The following is a 27,692-nucleotide window of genomic DNA, read 5'->3' as shown; positions in this document are numbered from 1 at the left end:
TCGACACGTACACGCTGTTAAAGAGTACAGTAAAAAAGCTATGCATTGGATTAACACAAAGATATTTTGGGGGTAATTAGACGTAGATACAAGCTACATAATGAAGCAATTTTCAGCACGCTGTGACTTTGCACACATTGCATATGGAGGGGTCCCAAATAGTGATTTTCGACGATTTCAGAATTTTCAAAACTCCAAAAGTCAATGTGTGCATGCAAGTAACACAACCAAATTTACTTTGTGAATTCAGCCTTATCACCTCTCTATACACCCCAAATATTGTTTCAGTACTATCATTCACACATGAGATAAAAAATATTGGAAACTAGCAAACATGTCATAGCTTGTGTAGTTGTTTGTCTATGTATTACTTCCGAACCATAAACCATTGCAACACATTATTGCTTTCTCCTACAAGGAAGAAGTACTACCTTTCAAATGAGTCCAACCTTTTGACTGCATCTGATTTAGTACAGGATCTAGGACGTCACACATGTTAGCATGGTTTTTGGAAAAACGACCAAAATTGTAACTTTGGGAGGGCCTAGCTCAGCTCCCTGGGGGTTTCACATTTCAGTAGCTGAGATATGGACTTACTTTAGTGGAGGTATTAACTGTACCAAAGTTCATTTAAATCTGTAACCATGATCCAACCCACTTAGTCTAAAATCTGATGATTTGCAATGGAATGACCCACCTACATTTATTGTCAAAGCTATGGCTGTGTACTGTGTATCAAGCAAAATTTGTGACTAAGTGAGGATTTTTCGGTACGGAGGACGCAGCATTTTATCTCGGATGGAGAATCATTATCTGATGTAGACATTACTTAAGATGTGCCCCAACATCTACATCTACATCTACATTGATACTCCGCAAGCCACCCAACGGTGTGTGGCGGAGGGCACTTTACGTGCCACTGTCATTATCTCCCTTTCCTGTTCCAGTCGCGTATGGTTCGCGGGAAGAACGACTGTCTGAAAGCCTCCGTGCGCGCTCTAATCTCTCTAATTTTACATTCGTGATCTCCTCGGGAGGTATAAGTAGGGGGAAGCAATATATTCGATACCTCATCCAGAAACGCACCCTCTCGAAACCTGGCGAGCAAGCTACACCGCGATGCAGAGCGCCTCTCTTGCAGAGTCTGCCACTTGAGTTTATTAAACATCTCCGTAACGCTATCACGGTTACCAAATAACCCGGTGACGAAACGCGCCGCTCTTCTTTAGATCTTCTCTATCTCCTCCGTCAACCCGACCTGGTACGGATCCCACACTGATGAGCAATACTCAAGTATAGGTCGAACGAGTGTTTTGTAAGCCACCTCCTTTGTTGATGGACTACATTTTCTAAGCACTCTCCCAATGAATCTCAACCTGGTACCCGCCTTACCAACAATTAATTTTATATGATCATTCCACTTCAAATCGTTCCGTACGCACACTCCCAGATATTTTACAGACGTAACTGCTACCAGTGTTTGTCCCGCTATCATATAATCATACAATAAAGGATCAGAACAAAGTGCGTTGTGACCCTTGCTGTTCATGCTTGATATTAATGACCCTGCAGACAATATTAATAGTGACCTCAAAACTTTTCACAGGTGATGCAGTTATCTCTAATTAACTACGGTCTGAAAAAAAGTGCACAAATATCCATTATGGTCTCGATAAGCCTGACAACTTTCTTTAAATATTCGAAAATGTATAACGGTGCACATCACAAAAGACAGAACATAGTAGACTATGGGTACAGTATCAGCAAGGTGCATTTGGAATCGGTCGTCATAAAAATATCTGGGTGTGATGCTTTGTAGGGACATGAGATGGGACAATCACATTGGCTCAGTCGTACGTAAAACCGGTGACAGGCTTCAGTTCATGTGTAGAATACTAGGTAAAGCTATCAATCTAATATCTATTTACAAGGCGATTCCCTGTAAATTATTCGTGTTACTCATTATTCACCGCACCGGTTCTCGACTTAGTTTGGGCGTCGCAGTGGTTTACGAATTAAGTGAATGTAGAATTCTAGCGGAAGCCTTTGCCCATACCTCCACCGACTTTTAGTTAATTACGTGCCATATTCTTTATTGTGCAGGTATCAACAACAGAAACATACAGTTTTGGGTGATACATAACTGGTTTAGTTAAGCGTATTTTATTACACGCAATGCTATTTGACATTCCTCTTCCGCATATTATCGATTCTTTTATCGAAAGTGATATCTCTGAAGCGTATGGTATTTGTTACCCATAAGCACCCGGGCTACAGCTTTGATCTGACGCACTATTCGTCAGTGGAAGTTACTGTATTGGCATTGGTTGTCACTTGTCAGTGCTGAGACTAGTGATATTGTTAGCGTTGAGTAAGTGAGTCCCGAAATAATGAGCAAAAAAGGTAGTAAGATGGATGTAGAAATAGCACCCTTACGAAGTCTAGGTGATTTTATGCTGGAGTCGGCGAGATTTCAAATCCCAAACTTTCGTGATCTTGACAAATGGGAAAAAAGAGTTGTAAACAATCTTTTGTATTACCAGACAAATTATTTCTTACTAGGCATAGTAATTTTCGCGATCGTGGGGTGAGTAATACTAAGTTATGTGGAAATAATTACCTATCATAGAATGAGTTAGTTACACGTTCCATCGATCATTTTACACGATATATCTTAATGATGTGGAACGAGTCATTCACTCACATCGTAAATTAATTTGTAAATATGGTTACATGCTGAACGTTTTTCTTTTTTTTAAATGATATACAGACGTGGGTTAAGAATTCCTTACCCACCACGTTCCACACATTGCAGTATTAGAAATTCTACGGAGTAGGAGGAGTTGTCAAGGAAACACTTTCTCAGTTTGTTTTCTAATTTTATACTGCTGTGTGTTGATATTTTATACCACTGGGTAAGTGATCAGAAATTTTTGTTGTAGCATTCTGCACTGCTGTTTGTGCTAAAGACACCCTTCATGTGGCGTAACGACTGTTATTTTTCCTGCTGCTATTGTAATCATGTACATCATTTTGCCTGTGAACTGCAGTGGACTGTTTACAACAAACTTCATGAGATAATATATATACTGTGAAGAACTACTTAAACAGATGCCTACGAGATAATCGTGGGGGAGCACCACATATTATTCTTGCAGCACGGTTTTGAGCAGCAAAGGCTTTCTTTCACATAGATGAATTATCCCCGAACGGAATCTGAGTTTAAATGTGGTTGAACCGAGTTGTTCTCGGAGTTTCGAAATGTGTGTTTTCCAGTTTAAATTATCGTCAACATGGACACCTGAAAATTTTGAAGTTTCCACCCTATTTATTGTTTCCGTTCCATTAATTGTCATGTGCAGTACTGAATATGTTGCCTGATTAAAATTATGGGCAAGGCCATTCACAGAAAACCAATCAATGAAACTTTTAAGAACCTTGTTTATCATTACCTCAGTGTCTGTGTGGATACCTGGCTTGTTTACAATACTAGTGTCATGCACAGAAGAATTAATTCCACTTGTATATTAGGTGGAAGATTGTTTGCATATATGTGGAAAAATAGTGGAGTTAAGATTGAGCCTTGGGGGAACCTGTATATGACCTTTCCCCCCCCCCCCCCCACTCAGAATTGACCCTGAACTATATTGGTTTAATTGCTAAGTATCATTTTCTGCTTTCTTTTTGATTAGATATGACACTAGCCATTGGTAGGCTGTTCCCTTGATCCCACAAGACTTCAGTTTATCTGGGAGTATACCTGGTATTCACCCTCTCAAATGCCATTGATAGTTCGCAGAAAATACCGACGGGCAGTATTTTCTTATTTACTGCTTGTAAAATCTGGTGAGTGAACATGCAAATGGCGTTTATGAAACCTAAAGTGTGATTTGCTGTGGATATTGTTGCTGAGGGGATATACTATTCTAGAATACATCACCACCTCAAAAATTTTAGAAAATGTCAGCAGTGAAACAGGTCAGTAGTAATTGACATCTCTCTTATCACTTTTCGCATAGAGGGCCAAAAGGCATATGTCTGTCTCTCTGGCAGAGTACCATGAGAAAGTGATGTATTACTTATCAGTAGTGTTGAACTGCAGTCACATACATTAGTTTGTTCATATAGCAACATCATTTCTCTTTTCTTGTTTAATATGTAGCTTGAAATTTATTTTCCAATTTTTAATTTAATATTTTATTAATGACGTGTGGATAGTGATTATTTTATATTTGTTTGATATTGAGAAGGTTTTTTTTATTCCACACTCCTGTAAAACTTAATTTTTTGATGTACAAGACTACTGTTCAACACCATCAGTGTCTTGGATAAGACTGGTCATATTATATGGCAACAGATCTTTAGTACTCAATTGGAAACTCCTTCAAAACCAGATGAGCTTCTATTTTCTAGAGAATGTATAATTTTATTAACTTCAGAAGAAGTTGGTAATACATTCATATGATTGAATTATGTGAGTTACTTTGTCAACACACTGCTGTTATTTTCCTTATGAACGGTTTGTCCCTATACTTTCTACTATAGTTAAGAAATGATTAAAATATTTGATACCTATTACTCATCATTTACAGCCCTTCCATTCAATTCAGTAGTCATGTTATCTTGTTCTGTTGCTGATTGTCCTGTCTCTTGTTTCACTACATTCCATATAGCTAGCCATAAGTCCATTGTTGGAATTAGGCTACTGATTTCTGACGCGACTGCTACGGTCGCAGGTTCGAATCCTGCTTCGGGCATGGATGTGTGTGATGTCCTTAGGTTAGTTAGGTTTAAGTAGTTCTAAGTTCTAGGGGACTGATGACCACAGATGTTAAGTCCCATAGTGCTCAGAGCCATTTGAACCATTTTTTGATTTCTGACATGTGCCTTGATATTTTAGTAATCTTTCTGAGTAATTTTGAGTAGTTTTTGTAGTGTGAAACTAGTGCAGGATTCCTATTTGTTGTTGCCAACAGATACATTTCCCTTTTCCTTTCACAAAATACTTTAATCCCTCTAGTTATCCATGGTTTTTGACATGTCTGTTCAGTTTGATCAGCTTATGTAGAGAGCTATTTTCAGATGATATGAATTTATCGTGAAATAGATTTAATTTAATGTTAGCATTTGAGTCATTATAAATTTACTCCCAGGTCATCTCTTGTAAACTACTCTTAAAAACATTTGTCCTAGAGGTATTAATTATCATAACTGATTTCCACTTAGGAGAATCCATACTGTAAGGCACTGGCTTTGCATCATGATAAGTGGAGCATTTGTTACTGAGTAAACAGTTATTTTTCTTGCTTTAAGCCTCACTATAGAAAACATTATGAATTAGGGTCCTACTGTCTATCCAACTGTGTTGGAAAATTAACTACGGAGATGAAATGATAGGATAAAAATAAGTTTTCCAGATCATTTTTCGTATCAGAATCCGCAAGAAAATCTCCACTGAAGTCACCATAGACTGTTAACTGCGTGCTGTTGTCTGTTGGGCAGAACAGTAAGGAATCAAGATTCCTCATAAACAGTTTGAAATTTCCCAGTGGGGATTATATACAGTTACAATTAAAAGTGAACTATTTTTCAATGTTAATTCATGAACACATTCCTGTGCACTGATCACTACAAAATCTACTTGTCTCAATGTTTTTGAATTTGGGTTCTGTCTTAATATATGTAACAACTCCCCCTTTGACTCGCTAGTCGAAGTAGGATGGGAAGAGCCTCATCCAGCTGTATGTCACAGTATGGTGCAGCAGATTTCTTTCAAAGAAACTCAGTGTAGGTTGGTACAAAAAGAGAGTAGGAAGAAGTCTTGTTGCTAGGTAGTAGCCCTGGGAGGGGTGTAGACCAGGTGGTACAGGACAAATTAGGAAAAGTGTACCAGGTCACAAATATTGTGAAGCCAAGGGCTAGCCTTAGCCAGGTGACAGAGGATATAGGGAACTCGTTCTATGAACAGGATGTACCACGTCAATGTAGTATACGTGCAGCTGTTAGCATTCACTTTTATCACAAGAAGTGAAAAGTGAAATGTGTGTTAACTGTAGCTGAATGTACCAAAGTATATTAATTGCATTTCATTGTGATGATGATCTTTAGTCATACCAATTTAAAAATATGTAAGATACATAATATTTACTTTTGATGTTGAAATAATTAGGTGCTTCAGATGTACCGAGGTATAGTTCTGCTGAAAAATTGACTTTTGTAATAAATCCTATTTAGAAGTAGATTATATGTACAAATCGGGAGAACTTGTGAAATTGGATTAGAAAATTAAATTTATGGCAATGTTTTGGTGGAATCAGTTTCATTTATGAGTGAATGCCTATAAAGGGAAGCACTGAGCGATGGAATTTTCACACACGCATGTTTGTTGTGTGGTAGAAACTCACACACAGTCAGAGTGTGACACCACCATATTTTACTAGACGTATTGTGATTGGGGGTAGTATGTATGCCCTTCTTTCTTTGAACGGTAAAAAGTTTAGCCAGTTTGTTATTTAGGACGGTTTAATAAATCTGGACCACAGTGTGACAACTACTGTAGTTATATAAAATTCGTCATAGGCCAGCAGACTTTACCCTGTTAACATTGTTCTTGAAGGTATTGGCAGGTGCTTGGTCGTCACTCCATAAAATGCATAGACTTTTTTTTAATTGTGACTACAGTGTGTTTATTCTTAGGAGATTTGGTTGTCTTACTGAATAATTGTATGTGAGCAATTAGTTCTAATGCCAGTTTCTTTCCATGGTGGATTTGTGTGGCACTGGTGATTTGACACTTTTGTGTTCAGTGTTTTGTTCCTAAGATAGAGGTTTAGATGCCGCAGTTGCAAAAAAAAAAAAAAAAAAAAAAAAAAAAAAAAAAAAAAAAAAAAAAAAAAAAAAAAAAAAAAAGAGCCCCACTCCGCCATTGTCCCGCCACCCGAGCTCTTCACCATTGTCATCACCAGGTGCAGATAAAGTATGTCACCAGTCTTGAGAATAATTGCATATACAATCTGTAGCATCCAGTTAATGTAAAGTAAGAATAAGACGTCAGCAAAGACTTTTTTACATGGTTTCCCCAAATTACTTAAGTGCCATGGAATTCATTTGAGAGGCCCACAATTAGTTTCCCTGCCCCATTCCTCTCATGTCAGAGAGCTTACACTTTCTAATGACCTTTTCTTTTATCTTCCTTGCTTCCTACCATCCTTCTCCAATCTGAGTTTGTGATTAGTCTCTAATGACTTCCTCGTTAATAGGATGTTATACCCCAATTTGTCTTCAGTTTTTAGGACTTTTCCAAGAGTGTTAAATATATGCCAGTGAACTGTTACTCAGTTGGATACCAAGTTGTTAGATTAAAGCTAAGGCTGGTACTCGGTCTCTGGCACTGTCTTCTCAGGAATGCATAGTAGTTAAGACCTTCAAATTGTATGTGACTGAAGTGGGGCCTGACCATCCAGTGTAAGTTTCTGTATGATCCTAAAAAGCATTTTATAAAATGGAGAGGTCTTCTTAAGGAAGACACACTTCATGCTGTTGCCCTCCTCTAATGCTTGCCCAACATGCTTGTGTAGTCCAGTTAACTGAATTTAGTGGTGACTAATGTTGAAGCACATTTGGCAAGAAATAATGTAGTAATTATCATTACATTGCAAACATTGACTTAGCCAGCTCACAGCCAGTCGCTGTACTAACTTAGACCTCATTTTGGCATTCCGGCTCAAGATGCTGGAGTTGGCAGTCACGAGCCTTAGACCTCAGGCTATGTTGTAGGTATCCTATCTATGGGACCAACTCCTCACACCTGGTTTGAGAAGGGCATTCTCCTCTGGTGTCTACTCATGACAGGATTCCCATTCAAGAACCCTCTCCCAGAAAATCTACAGATCAGCTACCCAGCCTCAGCCAGTGGCTGAGGAAGCCACAAAATTATGGTCCTAGGGCTGTCTGCTCTTATTGTATTCCTACACCTACAGTGGATAAACCCTCACAAAAATCTTTACCACCAAAAGTTGTGAAAGAGTTAGAGAAGAAATCTCAAGTGAAGGCTACTCGGGTGTCTCCAAAGGTACCAGATTCCCCTACGTTGTTGGACTCTGAACTGATGTTCATTGATGTTTTTCCAACCCCATCAGTGGCAGTGATGCTGGGGCTTGACCTGTTTTCCTGGTCCCTTTATGCCTATTCAGGACACCCTCAATGTGAAGATCCAGTGGAACTGCAATGGATATTACTGTCACTTGCCAGAACTGCAACTAATTTTCTCGTGTTGTGCTCTGCATTGCTCTCTGATGACCACTCTGCAAATCTTTGGCCTTAAATTCTGTTGTTCTACAAGAGAGCATCTGGAGATATCTGTAGATTGGTTTTCACAGAAGTCATCAGTGAGTCGATTCCCCTGTGCACCATGTTGGAAGCAATAACAGTTAATGTGTGAACAACCCAAGTGATCACCATTTGTATCATTTATTTACTTCCAGGCAGGGTGCTTACCTTGCAGTGACTGTCTTAATCCAAAACACTCCCTCCCCCTTTTTTCCACCTACTTGGGGATTTTGGTGCACACCATCCCCTTGGATAAGGATCATACTGTCTGGTAGGGGCATTTTGATTGATCAGCTTCTTCCTGATCTTGATCCATGTCTCCTCAGTGACGGTACTCTTGCGCACATTAGTGCTGTCCAATGCATTTTGTTGGCTGTCAACCTTATGATCTCTTCGCACATTCTTGTGGCTTGGATGCCCGATGCTTGAATGTTGCTGCACAGTCCCAATTTTTTTGGAATTCCTCTTTGATATAAAGGTGACATGACTCCCTCATATTTATGAACTAAAGACTAGCTGTATCTCGAAACTTGACACTTTCTGCTTCCTTGCCCACATCTCTTGGGGTGCAGATTGTGCTACTCTACTCCTCATTTACCTGTCTGTGGTCTCATCCCCATTTGCAAGGTGGATGTTATGTTAGGGCTCAGTGTCACCTTCAGCTTTCATATTGGACTCAGTCCATCATTGTGGGGTGAGACTGGCCTCTGGCAACTTCTGGAGTAGTCCCATTGACAGTCTGCTTGTGAAAATGTGGATTTTCCCCTCTTCATTTCCAACGGTACCAACTCCTACTCACCTATGCAATCACCATCTGGCCATTTCCTTTTCATCCAACTCAAAGTTCTTTGTGCGTATAAGAGATGCTGACCCCCTGACACCCACATTTGGGTAGGATTGCTACTGAGAATGCATTTTGAGGCTCTTTGTAGGAACTTCATCTAACTTTCTTAGGATGTGCTACCTGTTTCCTCACATGCATGTCGTGATTAGCACGTGGACCATGAAGTAGGATCAGTCATATTTCAAGGACATGAAGTTAGTCACCCAGGTGACCTTTTGATCTCTATTCCCCTCAGTTCTTCAGGAGTATAAAGTTGCTACTGCCATTTACATTGATGGCTCTAAAACCATGCATAGGATGGGGTATCCCATCAATTAGGGACGTTTGTTGCAGGTAATGTTTTTTACCAAAGTGCTGATAGTTCTTAACAGTGCCCTATTAAAGAGACCTTCATCAAATGCATTTTGATGTGTAGTGACTCACTGATCAGTGTCCAGGTCATTGATTGATGTTATTAAATTGCCACCTTGTGATGTCTGCTATTCATGACCTTCTCTCTTATTTTACTCGTACTATCAATCTAGCTGCCCTTCTCTGGGTCCCAAGTTGTGTGGGTACCCCAGGGAATGAACTGGCCAACTGTTTGGCTAGAGAAGAGATTAATCACCCAACATGTGCTTCGACCGTTCCATATGCTGATTTGCTGGTGCAAGTATGATCTCTCATCACTCAGATATGGATCATCATCTGGTATGCTACTGCACCCTCCAATAAAATCTGCACTGTCAAGGAGACTACTGCTGTGTAGTGCTCCTATGTCTGTTTCTCTCAAGAGGAATCCACTGTCCTACTTCACCTCTGCATTGGCCATAGCAGACTAACCTGTAGTTTTATTTTATATACTGAACCACCCCTACTTTCGGGTTGTGGAGGCTTACAGACAGTAGCCCACGTCCTGTTGGAATGCCCCTCCTTCTGGCTCTCTATGCTAAGTGTGGTCTTCTGGATTCTTTGCTTCAAATATCAGCAACAACTGGTGGACAGTTGAAATGTTTGTTCATGAAAGTGGTTTTTATTTTCAGATATAATATTTTAAACTATTTCATAGACCTATCCTTGCAGTGTAGGGAGCTAGAATAGACCAGCGGTTATTCATTACACGTCATAAGAGGAAATTATAAAGGGGCTTATACCTGGTCAAGCTCTCATGTAGATGACTTGGCTGTTATGGGATGCCTGTCAGTTTCAGCTCATTTCACAACCTTTCTGGCTTAATTACCTATGATCCTCTGTTAGGTTTGACCTCCACTTTTCTAAATTTCACAGAAGCGTGGGTCATTTGTGGAAGGACATGTTACGTGGTGCATAATCTATCCACTATGTGCTGTGATCTTCTGCACCTACTGTTAGAAGAGAGAAGAGTGGATTTATGTTTGCACTGGAATCCAGTGCAGTAGCCAATTCATCACGAGTGTGGGGGTTAGGATGGAGCACCGCATCATGTACCCTCATGGTTGTAGCCACTTGACAATGCAGGGATCGCTCTGCTGGTGCCTGACATGTAATCTTCTCATGTCTGCTGAGGAGTAGATGCCTACCCAATCTGTGGCACTGGGACTGTGTGTGATGACTACTATGCCAGGTAGACTTTGCTGTGCCAGGTTGGTGCCCATGGGGAAAGCCTATGATCTGAGGGAGTGGCATCGGGACAGACAATCTGCAATGAAATGGATAACTCACCCATACCAGTGGTCATGCCAGCACAGTCTTCTGAGCAGGTAGAAAACAAGATTTTAATGCGGAGGCTTACAATCCCCTTGGAGTTTGTTTTTGATCACACCATATTATGAGTCGGGCAAGGAGGTATTGTGGTGGAAAGTTTGCCCCGTTCCTGATATGTTCCAGAACTTGAAGAACCTTTTGCAACACTGAAGCCACTGTTTTTGTTGAAAATATTGACGAATAGGTTCAGAGGACTTGCTGCAATAAAGAAAATGATAAATGGATCTTCATTGATCAAAACTTAGAATGCTAACCAATCACAGGCACTTCAGGCCAGTGACTAGTTAGGTGTTGTACCAGATACCATGTTCTCTCATAATAAATCAACAGGGTTTAAGGTACCATCATCCATCAGGACCTAATGCTGCAAACACATGAAGAATTGGGTGCTAACCTACAGTAACATGGAGTCCATTTCGTACGTTGAATCCAGAGAGTACGTAAGGATAATAGGGTGGACACTGGAGCTTTCATCGTAACTTTTGGTGGGAATGTTTTACCTGAGAAAGTTGAGTTCATGGTTTTTAGATGTGATGTCAAACCCTGTTTGCCACCTCTTATGAGATGGTTTACATCCGATAGGTTTGGACACGTCATGTTGTGCTAATGAGACTACTTTTTGGCTGTGTTGAAGGACAATAAATGATGGCAGCCCTTGCAGACAACTCCCTAAAGGTGTCAACTGCCCAGAATGCTATCCACCTCATTTGCCAACATATTCAGTTTCCAAGAGGGAGAAGAAAATCCAGGAGTGTGAAACACTTGGCTACTGGTCTGATCAAAGAGTTTAAAAAAATTGGCTCCACCCACTCAATATGATATCAAACTTTCCCAACATTGTGTCAAAATGTACATAGTATATGAAGGTCTCGAGCAGCAACTCATGGCCCTAGCCATGTCGGTGATTGTTTTTTTAGTTGGGCAAAGGGGCATCAGCTCCTTTGACCTCCAAATCCACAGCACTAATGGTACCCAGTCCATTTACGTGGTCGAAGATGACTTGCCCTCCTCTTCCATCATCATCAGGGAAGAGGACACCTGCCAAGGCGCCCTCCCCAAAGGACAAAAGGCTAGCAAAAACTGAAACCTGACAGGAACAAAAAGGAGAAATCTCAAGTTAAACTTAATTCTGCTGCTTCAGTCGACCCACCCTTCATTCCCCCTGAGGTAGAGCCTATGAATAGTGATGAAGAATTGCACACTCATATGTAACATGTCTCAGCAGCAAAGTTATTCATTCTCCTGTTTTCCCCTTCATTACTTTCTCACTTCTGAATCTGACATTCCTTCAATGGAACTGTAATCACTACCATGCCACCTGGCCAAACTCCATAATTTAATGGTTATTTATTCTGCAGTTTACGTGTATCTTCAGGTGACATGGTTCTCAGAAACCCATCTCCCTGCTATGCCATCGTGGTCTGCAGCTGCAGTTATCAGGGAGTGCCATAGGGCACTTCAGTAACATAAACACCATCCTCCTATGGAACATTTTTCAAGAGACCTTGAGTGAACGTACAGTTTTTAATTAAAAAAAAGAGAGGAGGAGTGTTGGGAACAGAATGTATCATCTATGAGAGTCTGCTCCCCAGTTGAGCAGAGTATGGACTAAACTCTGCTACATGTCTGAAAGAAGACACCATGCATTCATATAATCAATTTGCCTCAATGGGCAATGAATTCACAACTTTAAGTGGAGATCCACTTTTACATTAGACCACCAGTGAGAATCTAAAATTAGCAAGCATGGACGACACGGATGGGGGCTGCAGATAGGTCGTCATAGTTGGGAATGTGAGTCAACCAGAATGTGTTCAGAGTCTGCACTTTTGTGATAAATACTGTCTCTTGGTGGTGCAATGGCTAACACAACTGCCTAGTAAGCAGGAGATCTAAGGTTTCGTGTCCCGATCCAGCACACAAGTTTTCACTTGTTGTTGGTGATTCCACATAAAGTCCCAATGCGACTTATATCATCAGTTCCTTCCCTCCCACGTCCACCTCCAATTTCCATAACATGTATTACAGCTGTGGATTTCGCGTGGTGTCTATTCTTTCGGGCATGTCCGAAAGTACAGACGCCATACATTCACATAAAAGACCACCAGATTTTAAATAATTGCCGACCTCTCTCTCTCTCTCTCTCACTCACTCACTCACTCACTCACTCACTCACTCACTCACTTTGCTTGTGTAAATAAAAAGAATCATTAGTCAGTGACTATGTTGGTACCTGGAAGCTAGAGGACAATGTGGCTTGCAGGTGTTCTGATTGACCACAGACCAACTGATTCGCCTGGATCCTGCAGCATGCAATGCTTTTGCTCATTGCCAACACCTGATCGCTGTGTTCTTCAGTTTGCAGAAGTGTACAATACCACCTGTTGCCATCACACCTGTCTACTCTGCATGAGTGTGGCTTCTAGTGCTTCTTACCTATTTCTTATCCAGAATTTCCTATCCCTCTCTTCATTCCCCAGCAACAAGTATGTACAGGAAACTGAGGTGCCTCGTGCATCAGTTCTGAGTGTTCCCGCTGTAGTAAATATTATCCTGGTTGTTGTGGGACCCAGTCTCATCCTCACTGTTGTAGTTGACTTTTACCTATATTATACTATGCCCCTTAGGGTGCCATCTTCAGGGAACCATGCAAGTACATTACTTGGCCCTGAACCATGGATTTCAATTTTCTCCCACTAAACTTACCTCATTATCTCTGTAGACTCCGAACTGTGTATCCATACCCATAACTTTACCTTGGTAACCAATAACATGGTGTTGCTGAAGATTTCAAACTTAAGTATCTTATTTGACAGTATGTTAACATGGCTAATGCTGGCTGAAGACACTAGCATGAGGAAACTTCATATACCCAGATTTCTCAGCAGCATCTCCAGCATAGACCGCACAGTTCTGCGATTCTATGAAGCTTTGAATTTATCCCACCTGGACACGGCTGTGTTGCCCATGAGTTGGCAGCGCCATCAGTTGTAATCTTGTTAAACCCTGCCCTCGACAGTGTGCCAATGGCAACTGTAGCCTTATAGACAGCCTTCAGGTGGAAGCTGGTAGCCAACCACAGACAGTCAAACACCAGCAACTGTCGGATGCCTACCCATCCATATTACTTGACTCTGTTTCAAAGCAGCTGTTCAGACTGTTTACAGATTGCCAAAAAATAAGTAGATCAACTGGGATTTGATTGGAAGGTGCTGCTGCTGCTGCTGCTGATGATGATGATGATTGATTATGGGTTTAAGGAGACTAAAGATCTAGGGTCATCAGTCTCCTATTCACAGAATCAGTGTACCCCATCTGTCTGTGTCCAGAGTAAATTCTACACCAACGAGCCAAAACATTATGACCACCTGTTTAATAGTTTGTGTGTCTTCGGAATGAAAAACATCACATCACTGATCCTGCACGTTGGGAATCTGACACTTTTCTGGCAGGCCTTTGGAGGTATGTGGCAGTAGATGTCTACGCACAGGTCATGTAATTCACATCAATAATGGGCCACTGATTTGCATACACTGTGATGGCGCCCAATGGCTTCCATAGGATTGAAATCAGGTGAATTTGTTTACCGAGACATCAACATGAGTCTACTATAATGCTCCTCAAACCACTGTAGCAGATGGTGTTTGTGGAGACAACCATCGTGCTCTGCGTAATAATAATCTGCCCTTTGTCAGTCACTTGTCTCAATGGATTCCCCATTTGCAACCCATATCTTCACTAGGGTGATTCCCTGTCTGTGTCTGCTCTGCTTACATACTTTCATTACGGCTTCACCAGGAAGCATCCAGCATCGTGATGGACAGTGGTCATAATGTTTAGCTTATCAATGTATATGCAAGTGTGAGAAAGTCATTTAAATGTTTCCATAGCATGTAACTGGGGTGGGATGTGGGTACCAGCCCAGTATTCGAGTGGACGCATTAATACACAAGGCTCTGCAGGCAGGTGATTAGAAGTTCTATGAAAGGACCTCCAGCTGCCCCCTCTTGTCTGTGTATACAGGGTGAACATTAATAAAACTGACAAACTGTAGGAATGGACTCCTTGATTGGAAATAAAGAGAAGGTCCTAGGAACGTGTGTCCAGAAATGCATCATTGCTATGGTAGGTGGTGCTGACAAATAGAAGTTCCTCTGACCATATGCTGTGTATTCCAGGCTGTGTGATTGAGGCAACATACTATAAGCAGCAGAGTGGTGTGTTATTCATGTCAGGAACAAGTGGAGATGGTGTTTGTATATGGCCAAGCAGACTGAAACAGAAGAGAGGAAGCACGATTATAATGAAACAAGTAGCCTCACACACACCAACCACATCACACAAAATGTAAGCCCTTTTTGGTTGTTTGAGTGATCATGGGTCCTTTCAAACGCACTAATGTGCAGGGAGGCAGTGGACTGTGCTTACACCAGATTTAGAGGACAGGGTTCTGCAGGATATTGAGACAAACTCTATTACAAGCTCCAGACAAGTGTTCTGTCAACATGGTGTAAGCCAAAGAATGATGAGGTATGTCCTGTATGACAGCTGTCACTATACTTATCACTTGTAATGAGTGCAAGGATTATCAGCAGCAGACTTCCCTCTACGGGAAGGATTTTGTCCATGGTTTTTGCACCAGACCATCACAATTACGGGATATATGTCGGCTGCCCTCTTTACTAACAAAGCAACTTTTACCAGAGCTGGCGTCGTCAGTCTGCATCATTGTCATATGTGGGCTACAGCTAATCCTCAGGGAGGTGTCTTATCAGCATCGGTTCAGTATTGGTGTGTGGGCACCCCCCCCCCCCCCCCCCCCTCCATGGGGCTCACAGTTCCTTCATGAGTTCATGCGTCCCTGGCTGCATTTCCTTTGCTCTGACCTCCTTCCCTATCCTCGCTCCTTCCCTGTTGCCACCTCCTTCCTCTCTCTACGTTCTGATTTATGTTGACCTAGCGATCCACTTGGTTTTCCATATTGGTTGCAATTTTTTACCTGTTCTTTCATCCGTTTTGGCGTGACGCACCCGCATGAGGTTTCACCTCCACTTCAAAATATCCTGTCTTTAGTGTGAACCATATGGGGAAGAACTCCCTCCCTAATATCTAAACTGTGGATTCCTCTCCCCCCTTCCTTCCTTCCTTCCTTCCTTCCTTCCCCCTCCCTCCCTCCAACCCATCCCCCTTCCTTCCCCATTGTATCACCAGCACTTGTAGCCAGTCCGTTTGGTGGTACTCCTGGCAATGGCCGCCGTGGCAGAAGGCCCTTGCTTTGGCTGGGTGGTGCCCATGGGGAGAACCCCTGGTCGGAGTGGGTGGTATCAGGGCAGGAGCTTGGCGCGTGAAGCGTATCAAGCTGCAAAAATCTGGCTGTTCTCAAATGACCATGTCTTCGAATCGTGAAGGATCATTGAATGCTGCTTCATATGGCCTGGCAACCTTCCCTTCCCTGGCTACACTATAGGAGGGGGGCCACACTCGCCATCTTGGGATGAAACCCTTTCCCGTTACCTTGTCTGTACTAGGATGGATGGGGACACATTCACCGCCACAAAGGCATTGTTTTACATGGAAAATATAGAGGACAAGTTTGGTGAAGTGGAGTCTCTTAGTAAGATGCGGTCGGGCTCCCTGTTGATCAAAGCTGCAGCTGCCACCCAGTATGCAGCTCGTTGTGCCTGTGATAGTCTTGACGATGTTCTGCTGTCTATTACTCCTCACCAATCTCTGAATATGGTCCAGGGAATAATTTTTCATAGGGACCCAATCCTGCAAACTGATGAAGAACTCAAAGCTGATCTGGAGCGGCGTGGCATTCATTTTGTTCAATGTGTGCAGAAGGGCTCGCAAAGACAATTGCACCGATACTGGCGCCTTCATTCTGGCTTTCGAGGGGGATTGGTGCTTGCATTTTGGGCACATGTCTTTCTGCTGTATGGCGGACCCTTTGTGTGGTGACTGTGGCCACCCACTCCATGGGGAAGCCCCTGTGTTCCGCCACCTGTGTGTGTCAATTGTGCTGACCGCCACTCCCCTCGTGTCCGGATTGCCTGCCTTAGAAGAAGGAAAAGAAGATTCAAGAATACAAGCCCCTTGATTGTCTGTCTTGTGCTGAATCTCACCAAAAGTATGAGAGACTTCATCCAGTGTCACTATCTATAACTTCTGCTCCTCCTCCTCCTCCTCCTCCTCCTCCTCCTCCCTCATCCTTACCCAGCCCCGTCCATCTCCCCGTCCCCCTGCCCTGCATTTCCCATGACCTCCTATCAGGGAGCCGCTCCCCCTCCCCAGCTGAAGAAGTGCCCCCCTTCTTTGGCATCTGCTCTTGGGACCTCTCTCCTCGACGTCTCTCAGGTAGGAAGACTCTTACAACCACTTGGCCACAAGGCGCACCATCTGTGCACCCCAAGGTCGCCCGCTCTCCTTCGGTTCCAGATCTTGCAGAAGCCTGTACCCCCCCCCTGTGCCGTGTGTTGATCAAAGCTGCTTCTGCCACCCAGTCCTCAGAAAGAAGAGGGGGAGGAGGAGGAGAACAACATTAATCCCAAGACAAGGCACCGCCAGTGCCCCCATGGGTACCATCTCTCTCCTTGCAACCTGAGTCTGAAATCTTATTTATGGATGTCACCCCATCATTGTCGGTGACGACTACTGACCGAGTGACCTGACGTCCTCCTCGTCTTCTTCATGTCTACCCCTTGGACTCTCACCACATGATCATCCAGTGGAATTGCAATGGATACTATTGTCACCTAATGGAAGTGCAACATCTTGTCCCCTCCTATTCTGTGTTCTGTCTTGTTCTTCAAGAAACACATTTCCATGATGGCCACTCTCAAACATTTCGTGGTTATCGGGCATTCTGTTGGAACTGTGCTGGCCCCCAGTGGGGTCTGCACTTTGGTTCACTCCGATGTCATTAGTGACTGAATCCCCCTATGTACCAACTTGGAAGCGATAGTGGTGCGAGTGCAGATGACTCTGGCACTCACCATTTGCAGTGTCTACCTCCCTCCAGGTAGGCCACTTCCTTACGTAGCACTGTCTACCTTAAACCAGCAACTCCTGCCCCTGTTTCTTCTCCTTGGGGACTTCAGTGCCCACTATCCATTGTGGCGGAGTGTCACTCCAACGGGTAGGGGCATCCTAATTGGCCAACTTATTACGGACCTCAATTTGTGTCTCCTTGATGGTGGTTCCCCCTCCTTCAGTGCCGCTCGTGGCACCTTCTCTGCTATCGATTCCACAATCTCCTCCCCTGCCCTCGTGGCTTCCCTACATTGGTCATCCTATGATGACTTTTGTGACAGAGACCCTTTTCCAGTGATTCTATTGTTCCCCTAGTGCCGCCAGGCAGACAGGCCCCCCCCATGTTGGGCATTCCACAGGGCCAGTTGGCCTTCATATATGTCTGCTGTGCACCTTGCCGCCGCCCCCCCCCCCCTCCCCCCCGCGTCTGGGGATAAGAATAGGCCCGAGATATTCCTGCCTGTCATAAGAGGCGACTAAAAGGAGTTTCACACATTTTGACCTTTATATGATGGTGCCCTGTAGGGTTTTACCTACATTTTTCGAAATTTTCCTGAAGAGCGAGCCAATTGGGGAAGGGCGCCTTACATAGCGCATCATGTCAATCTTGCATTGAGGTCCTTAGACCACTTTCTTGTCATCACATTGCAGTCCCACACATTCTCTCTCATGTGCGAGGACACCTTCCTGGGTGCGTTTTCCACCATGCACTATGCAGTGTCACTTTCTGTGCTGACGATGACCATGGACTTCTTTGTACCTCATATCCAGCATGGTAGCCAGTCCGTTGTGGTGGGGCCGCCATGTACCCTGTTGGTTGTAGCCCCCTGACAACACAGGGATCACTCTGCTGATGCGTGCACCAGGAGTAGATGCTCATCGCTCTGGGGCATTGGAACTCCCGACAATGGCCATCCTGCCAGATGGCCTTTGCTACAGCTGCGTGGTGCCCGTGGGGAGGGCCCCTGGTTGGAGTGGGTGGCATTAGGGCAGATGACATGCCATGAAGTGTATTATATCATCTCTTGCTGGTGGTCTGCTGCCAGCAGTCTCTAAGTGGGCAAAACCTAAATTTAATGCTAAGAAATATGACCCCCAATTGTTCCCTTCCCTGGCCACACCATGGGAGGAATGCCAAGCTAAGGATGGAACTGAAGCTTATTCACCCTGGTACCTCGTATGTAAGAGAGTTCATGGGGAATCTTTCATGTCCATGAAGCTTCAGTTTTTTGTGGAGCATTTGGAGGACAAGTTTGGGGAGGTGGAGGGCTTGTCCAAAATGCGCTCTGGGTCTGTTTTGATAAAAACAGCATCCTCTGCCCAGTCATGGGCCTTACTCACTTGTGGCAAGTTGGGGGATGTTTCTGTTACCATCACACCTCATAAGAGCTTAAATACGGTCCAGGGTATTACATTTGACAGGGAGTTTCTTTTGCAGTCTGATGATGAGCTGCGCGCCAATTTAGAGTGGCGAGGTATTCATTTCGTCTGGTGTGTCCTACCGGAGTTCGAGGGATAACCAGGTTGCCACCGGTGCCGTCATCTTGGCCTTCGTGGGTGATACATCGCCCGAGAAAGTCAAGGTGATGGTCTACCACTATGACGTCAAGCCATATATCCCTCCCCCAATGGGATACTTCAAGTGCTGGGAGTTTGGCCATATGTCTTCCCACTGTACTTTCAGCCCCACCTGTAGAGATTGTGGTCATCCATCGCATCACAATACTCAATGTGCCCCACCTCCCATCTGTGTGAGTATGTGCCATGCAAGATCATAAGAGGTGGAAAAGAGCTACTGTGGTACAACAACTGAGTTAAAAAAACTGCTACAGAAGCAAAGGGGCTTAACAGCTAACATAAACATAGCCAAAGCCTTGCAGACAAACAAAAATTACATGAAGCGAAATGTAGTGTGAGGAGGGCTATGCGTGAGGCATTCAATGAATTCGAAAGTAGAGTTCTATGTACTGACTTGGCAGAAAATCCTGAGAAATTTTGATCTTATGTCAAAGTGGTTGGTGGATCAAAACAAAATATACACACACTCTGTGACAAAAATGGTACTGAAACAGAGGATGACAGACTAAAGGCCGAAATACTAAATGTCTTTTTCCAAAGCTGTTTCACAGAGGAAGACTGCACTGTAGTTTCTTCACTAGATTGTCGCGATTGTCACACAGATGACAAAATGGTAGATATCGAAATAGATGACAGAGGGATAGAAAAACAATTAAGATTCCTCAAAAGAGGAAAGGCCACTGGACCTGATGGGATACCATTTCGAATTTACACAGAGATCGTGAAGGAACTTGGCCCCCCTTCTTGCAGCAGTGTACCATAGGTCTCTAGAAGAGCGTAGCGTTCCAAAAGATTGAAAAAGGGCCCAGGTCATCACTGTTTTCGAAAAGGGACGTTGAACTATAGACCTGTATCTCTAACATCGAACAGTTGTATTTTGGAACACATATTATGTTAGAGTATGACGACTTTCTGGACACTAGAAATCTACTCTGTAGGAATCAGCATGGGTTTCGAAAAAGACGATCGTGTGAAACCCAACTCGTGCTATTCATCCATGAGACTCAGAGGGCCATAGACACGGGTTCCTAGGCAGATGCCATGTTTCTTGACTTCCGCAGGGCATTTGATACAGTTCCCCACAGTCATTTAATGCACAAAGTAAGAGCATATGGACTATCAGACCAATTGTGTGATTGGATTGAAGAGTTCCTAGATAACAGAATGCAGTGTGTCATTCTCAATGGCGAGAAGTCTTCTGTAGTAAGAGTGATATCAGGTGTGCCACAGGGGAGTATCATAGGACCGTTGCTATTCACAATATATATAAATGACCTTGCGGATAACATCAGAAGTTCACTGAGGTTTTTTGTGGATGATGCTGTTGTATATCGAGAGGTGGTTGTTGTTGTTGTTGTTGTTGTCGTTGTCGTTGTCGTTGTTGTCTTCAGTCCTGAGACTGGTTTGATGCAGCTCTCCATGCTACTCTATCCTGTGCAAGCTTCTTCATCTCCCAGTACCTACTGCAGCCTACATCCTTCTGAATCTGCTTAGTGTATTCATCTCTTGGTCTACCTCTAAGATTTTTACCCTCCACCCTGCCCTCCAATACTAAATTGGTGATCCCTCGATGTCTCAGAAAATGTCCTACCAACCGATCCCTTCTTCTAGTCAAGTTGTGCCACAAACTCCTCTTCTTCCCAATTCTATTCAATACCTCCTCATTAGTTATGTGATCTACCCATCTAATCTTCAGCATTCTTCTGTAGCACCACATTTCGAAAGCTTCTATTCTCTTCTTGTCTAAACTATTTATCGTCCACGTTTCACTTCCATACATGGCTATACTCCATACAAATACTTTCAAAAATGGCTTTCTGACACTTAAACCTATACTCGATGTTAACAAATTTTTCTTCTTCTGAAACGCTTTCCTTGCCATTGCCAGTCTACATTTTATATCCTCTCTACTTCGACCATCATCAGTTGTTTTCCTCCCCAAATAGCAAAACTCCTTTACTACTTTAAGTGTCTCATTTCCTAATCTAATTCCCTCAGCATCACCCTCCCTGTTGCTCCCACACCACCTACTTCGGAAGAAACAGCCATAGGGGCTTTGTCCCCACTTCTGAGCCTGAGAAGCATAAGGCTTCTTCGGCTCCTCTCGCTAGGAAGGGCTCCCTTGGGCCACTCCCTTCCCTGGTTTCTGCTAGTGGGAAAGAAGACACCCGCCAGTCGCTGAAGAGCCCAAAAGCAGCTGGTCATAGGGCTTCATGCTCATCCTGTCCTGGAGATTGATTCAGTGAAGTCCTCCCAGCCAGGGAAACTCAACGAACAGCACGAGAAATAAAAAAAGAAGAGCCCTAAGAACAAGGAACTTGGGGTGGCACCCATACCACCTCTACCTACAAGCTGCGTCTGAGGATGTGGTGCACGTCCGCTGAGGACCTGGATCTCACTGGACCCTCAAATGCAATGGATATAGACTGCTTAGGCAATAAGTCGGTGGCAGCAGGTGATCCTGAGGCGTAAACTTCCTTACTGAATGTTCCATGCCTTCCCAGTCTCACAATGTCATTGCGCCAATTTTTTCCATCGCCTGGCTTCGCTATGGCAACTGTTAAGCTTTACACCTGCTTTCTGCATTGCCCTCCAGGAAACCTGGTCCCGGCAATGTGGACCCTGCCCTCTGTGGCTGTAAGGGATATTGCAGGAACCGTAGTGACTATAATCGAGTGTCAGGCGGAGATCGCATTTATGTCCTAAACTCAGTCTGTAGTGACACTGTGCCCCTTCACACCCCTCTTGTAGCTGTGGCTGTCAGAATATGGACGATGCAGGAAATAACTGTCTGCAATGTATATCTTCCTCCAGATGGTGCAGTACCCCTGAATGTATTAGCTGCACTGATTGATCAGCTCCCTAAACCTTTCCTACTTTTGGGAGATTTTAACACCATGTGGGGTGACACTGTGCTTACTGGCCGAGGCAAGGGTGTCAAGACTTTACTGTCTCGGTTTGACCTCTGCCTCTTAAATACGGGGGCCACCACACATTTCAGTGTGGCTCGAGGTAGTTAGCCATTGATTTATCAATTTGCAGCCCAGGACTTCTCCCATCTACCCACTGGAGAGCACATGGTGACCTGTGTGATAGTGACCACTTCCGTATCCTCCTGTCACTGGCCCCCTCTCAGGTGCACGGACGCCTGCCCAGATGGGCTTTAAACAAGGTGGACTGGGAAACTTCACCTCTGATGTCACCGTTGACTCTGCCCCGCATGGTAACATCGATGTGATGGTTGATCAGGTGACTACCACAACCATTTCTGTGGCAGAAAATGCGATCCCTCGCTTTTTAGGGTGCCCCCGGCGAAAGACAGTCCCTTGGTGGTCGCCTGAAGTCACTGAGGCAAGTACAGAGCATCAGTGAGCTTTACAGCGACATAAACGAAACCCTTCCCTAGAGCATCTGATAGCCTTTAAGCGGCTCCTTGCCTGTGTACAGCAGCTTATAAAATGATAGAAACAAGAGTGCTGGGAGAAGTACGTGTTAACCGTTGGGTGCCATACGTCATCTTCCCAAGTCTGGAAGAAGATCGGACGTCTTTTTGGGTACCAAACCCCAACAGGTGTCCCCGGCGTTAACATCAATGGCGTGCTATGTACTGAAGCAAACACAATTGCTGAGCAGTTTGCTGAGCAGTTTGCTGAGAACTATGCTCGAGCCTCTGTGTCGAAGAACTACCCCCCAACCTTTCACACCCTCAAATGGCGGATGGAAAGGAAAGTCCTCTCGTTCACTACACGCCACAGTGAGCGTCTATAATGCCCCATTTACAGAGTGGGAGCTCCTCAGCGCACTTGCACATTGCCCTGACACAGCTCCTGGGCCGTATCGGATCCACAGTCAGATGATTAAACATCTCTCGTCTGACTACAAGTGGCATATCCTCGTCATCTTCAACCGGATCTGGTGTGATCGCATCTTTCCTTCGCAATGGCGGGAGAGCACCATAGTTCTAGTGCTCAAACACTGAAAAAACCCACTTGATGTGGATAGCTATTGGCCCATCAGCCTCACCAATGTTCTTTGTAAGCTGCTGGAACGTATGGTATGTCGGCGTTTGGGTTGGGTCCTGGTGTCACGTGGCCTATTGGCTCCATGTCAGGGCAGCTTCCACCAGGCTCACTCTACTACTGATAATCTTGTGTCTCTTGAGTCTGCCATCCGAACAGCCTTTTCCAGATGCTAACACCTGTTTGCTGTTTGCCATCCTTTATGATCTATGCAAAGTGTAGGACACCACCTGGCAACATCATATCCTTGCCACATTATACGGGTGGGGTCTCTGAGGCCTGCTCCAGATTTTTATCCAGAATTTCCTGTTGCTCCATACTTTGTGTCCAAGTTGGTGCCTCCCATAGTCCCCCCCCCCCCCCCCCCCCCCCCCCCCCCCATATTAGGAGATTGGGATCGCGTTGGGCTCTTATTGATTGTATCACTATTTTTAGTAGCCATTAACGGTCTAGCAGCAGCTGTAGGGCCACCCATCTCACCCTCTCTGTATGCAGACGACTTCGGCATTTCATACTGCTCCACCAGCACTGTTGTTGCTGAGCAGTGCCTACATGGAACCATCCACAAGGTGCAATCATAGGCTGTCACACATGGTTTCCAGTTTTCAGCCGCTAAGATGTGTGTGATGCACTTAGGTCGGCATTGTACTGTTCATCCGGAACCAGTACTTTACATTCATGATGATCTACTCACTGTAGTGGAGACGTATCGATTCTTAGGACTGGTTTTCGACGCCCAATTGACTTGGCTACCTCACCTTCACCAGCTGAAGTAGAAGGTGCTGGCAGCACCTCAATGCCCGCCGCTGCCTGAGCAACTCCAACTGGAGTGCAAATCGCTCTACTCTGCTGCATGCTGCAGCTCTACAAAGCCCTTGTTCAATTCCGCCTTGACTATGAGAGTCTCATTTATGGTTTGGCGGTGCCCTCAGCGTTGTGTGTACTCGACTCGGTGCACACCTGTGGCATTCACCTAGTGACGGGAGCTTTTACAATGACTCTGGTGACATGCACAACTGCTCGCCAGTTATGTTGCACACATTCCTAGTTCTCCTAAGCATCCGAAATACCGTCTCTTTTTTCCACCCACGGCAGTTCATCTCCCTCATCGGCAGCCCAAGTGTAGGCCACCGATTTGTCTGGACCTTTTGCATGACCCTAAGGACTCAGTTACTCCTGCCACTCTCCGCTGTCATTTCCTCTCGATTCTTGATGTGTTCCGGGGCTCTGAAGTGGTTTACACCCCAGGTAGACAGGTAGGACACGTACGTACCCCCTGGTAACGGCCAGGCCCAGGGAGGGGTGATTACCCGAGCTGATACCTTCCAAAAGTGCCGATTGGTCCCTCCGTCCGTTTGTCGGGAGGTGTGACCTGAGGTGTGAACAATCACCTAAGGCAGGAGTGCCCTCAGAGAGGGCCCCCACAAGGGAGGAGCGCGCCATCGGAGATGCCGGTAATCATGGGAGATTCTTCCGCAATGGTTTCCTCACCTTCCACTATGTCTGCTCACAAGCGTAAGTTCACTGAGTCTCGGCCACAGACGGTTCTTCCATCGTTGCCACAGTTCCTTGTTGTTTCTCGGTCTGACGAAGGTCACGACTTCTCCACGGTCAACCCTTTCATTATTCAGAAAGGTGTCGACGCAATTGCAGGTCCTGTAAAGTCTTGTTCCAGATTATGGAATGGGACCCTGTTGTTAGAAACAGTCAGTGCCCTCCAGGCACAAAAGTTGCTTCGTACTTCACTTCTCCACACCTTCCCTGTCCGGGTGGAACCGCACTGTACTTTAAATTCCTCGTGTGGAGTCGTTTATACACGCTCCCTCTATGGATTGTCTGACAACGAAATTCAGCACTACCTGTCTGACCAGGGCGTAACGGCTGTTCATAGAGTTATGAAAAGGGTTGACACGAACATCATTCCAACCCGCACTGTCTTCTTGACATTTGACAAAGTTCAACTCCCATCGAAAATCAAAGCAGGCTATGAGATAATTTCCGTTTGCCCTTACATCCCAAACCCTACGCGTTGCTATCGGTGTCAGCGGTTCAATCACACCAGCCAGTCCTGTTCCAATCCGGCCAAATGTGTTACGTGTGGCACGGATGCCCATGAGGGTGCTTGTCCACCTCCATCCCCTCGCTGCATCAACTGTATGGGTGACCACGCTGCTTCCTCTCGAGGTTGCCCCATTTTTAAGGACGAAAAGCTCATCCAGGAAATTAGAGTGAAGGAAAAGGTGTCGACCTTTGCTGCTCGAAAATTATTCGCCAGTCGACAGCCCACCGTGCCTCAGACAGGAAAATACACCACTGTCCTTGCTTCTCCTCGGCCAACAAAGGAGACGACCACGCAGACTTGCGACCTCACCTTTAGTGCCACGTTCGTCAGATCGGCCAGTGCAAAGATCGCCCGTTCAACCTCACCACTTTCGCCTGCCCACTCTCTGGCTCACCCTTCATCGGGTTCTGCTAAATCTCGAGCCCAAAAGTCAGACACCAAGACTTCGAAAAAAGAGCATACTCGTGAAGAGTTTTTAGGTACCGCAACTTCCCAACCATCTGTTCCTCCTTCATCTAAACATCATACTTCCAAGAAGGCTACAAAGAAACCCAGTTCCTCTCCTTCTCCACCAAGGTGTGTCCCATCTACAGCACCACCTGGTGGAAATCGCCCTCGGCCGTCTTCTGTGTCGCCGAGGCGCACTGCTAGCGGCCGATCAACCGGCCGATCGCTGGTGGCAGGAGCTGCTCCTCACCAACCTATGGATCAGGATCTTCTGCCTTCGGCTGAATGCCATTCCATGCTGTCGGTCGCAAGCTCTGAGCAGTCGTTGAGTTGACAGCGACCTTGGTCACATTCCTCCATTTTCTGTTCACCCTATGTCCATTATCCACTGGAATATCCGCGGTATTCGAGCCAATTGGGATGAATTGTCAATCCTCTTACGATCCAACTCGCCGGTCATCTTCTGTCTTCAGGAAACAAAGCTGCGTCCCCATGACCGCTTTGTTCTCCCTCATTTTCAGTCCGTCCGATATGATCTCCCCTCTGTTGAAGGCACTCCAGCCCATGGAGGACTCATGATTCTTCTCCATGAAACTCTCCATTATCACCCAATCCATTTAAACACTTCCTTCCAAGCTGTCGCCGTCCGTCTTTCCCTTTCCGGATACACGTTCTCTCTTTGTACTGTATACATTCCATCGTCCACACCAATGGCACGAGCTGATCTCCTTCATCTTCTTGGTCAGCTTCCACCCCCCTATTTGCTGGTTGGGGACTTCAATGCCCACCATCCGCTTTGGGGATCTCCACATCCTTGTCCACGTGGCTCACTATTGCTAGACGTCTTCCACCAAGCGGATCTAGTCTGCCTCAACACTGGGGTCCCCACATTTTTGTCTGCCTCCACGGCAAATTTATCTCATTTGGACCTTGCGGTCGGTACTGTTCCGCTAGCTCGGCGCTTCGAATGGTTCGCCCTTGATGATACACACTCGAGTGACCACTTTCCATGTGTTCTTAGACTGCAGCCTCAACTGCCATATATGCGCTCGCAACGCTGGAAGTTTGCCCAAGCCGATTGGACACTTTTTCGTCTCTAGCGACATTCGATGACCGTCGCTTTCCCAGCGTCGACGATGAGGTCACACATGTTACCGACGTTATTCTCACAGCTGCGGAACGTTCAATACCACGCACCTCCGAATTGCCCCGGCGCCCCCCAGTTCCTTGGTGGAACAAGGCATGCCGTGACGCAATACGTGACCGGCGACGTGCTCTTCGCATTTTCCGTCACCATCCAACTTTGGCCAACTGTATCCGATATAAGCAGCTCCGTGCGCGATGCCGTCGCGTCATCCGCGATAGCAAGAAGGCAAGCTGGAAATTCTTTATTAGCTCATTTAACACTTTCACTCCCTCCTCGGAAGTTTGGAGTCGGCTTCGACGGTTCTCAGGCGCGCCTAGTTTCTCCCCGGTCTCTGGGCTCACTGTCGCGCATGATACCTTAGTGGACCCCGTCGCAATTTCTAACTCATTGGGTCAGCACTTTGCTGAGATTTCGAGCTCTTCAAATTACCCGCCAGCGTTTCTCCCGAAGAAACGTGCAGCGGAAGTGCGACATCTTGCTTTCTCCTCTCAAAATCACGAAAGCTACAATACT

At 45.0% G+C, this 27,692-nt stretch overlaps 1 protein-coding gene across 2 annotated transcripts in view; it reads left to right on the top strand.

The window, feature by feature from the left end:
• Positions 1–2,276: 2,276 nt before the first annotated feature.
• LOC126471495 (PRA1 family protein 3) overlaps positions 2,277–27,692 on the top strand; it is a 72,824-nt gene continuing 47,408 nt past the window's right edge. For both annotated transcript variants that reach the window (XM_050099709.1, XM_050099710.1), the window contains exon 1: positions 2,277–2,587. In XM_050099709.1, the coding sequence (XP_049955666.1) occupies positions 2,391–2,587 (197 nt within the window). In that variant the 5' untranslated portion in view covers positions 2,277–2,390. The remainder of the gene's footprint in view (positions 2,588–27,692) is intronic.

Source organism: Schistocerca serialis, chromosome 3, assembly GCF_023864345.2.
Source record: "Schistocerca serialis cubense isolate TAMUIC-IGC-003099 chromosome 3, iqSchSeri2.2, whole genome shotgun sequence".
Taxonomy (NCBI): Eukaryota; Metazoa; Arthropoda; class Insecta; order Orthoptera; family Acrididae; genus Schistocerca; species Schistocerca serialis.
The sequence above is the reverse complement of the archived record's forward strand: the minus strand, read 5'-3'. Positions and strand labels throughout refer to the sequence as shown.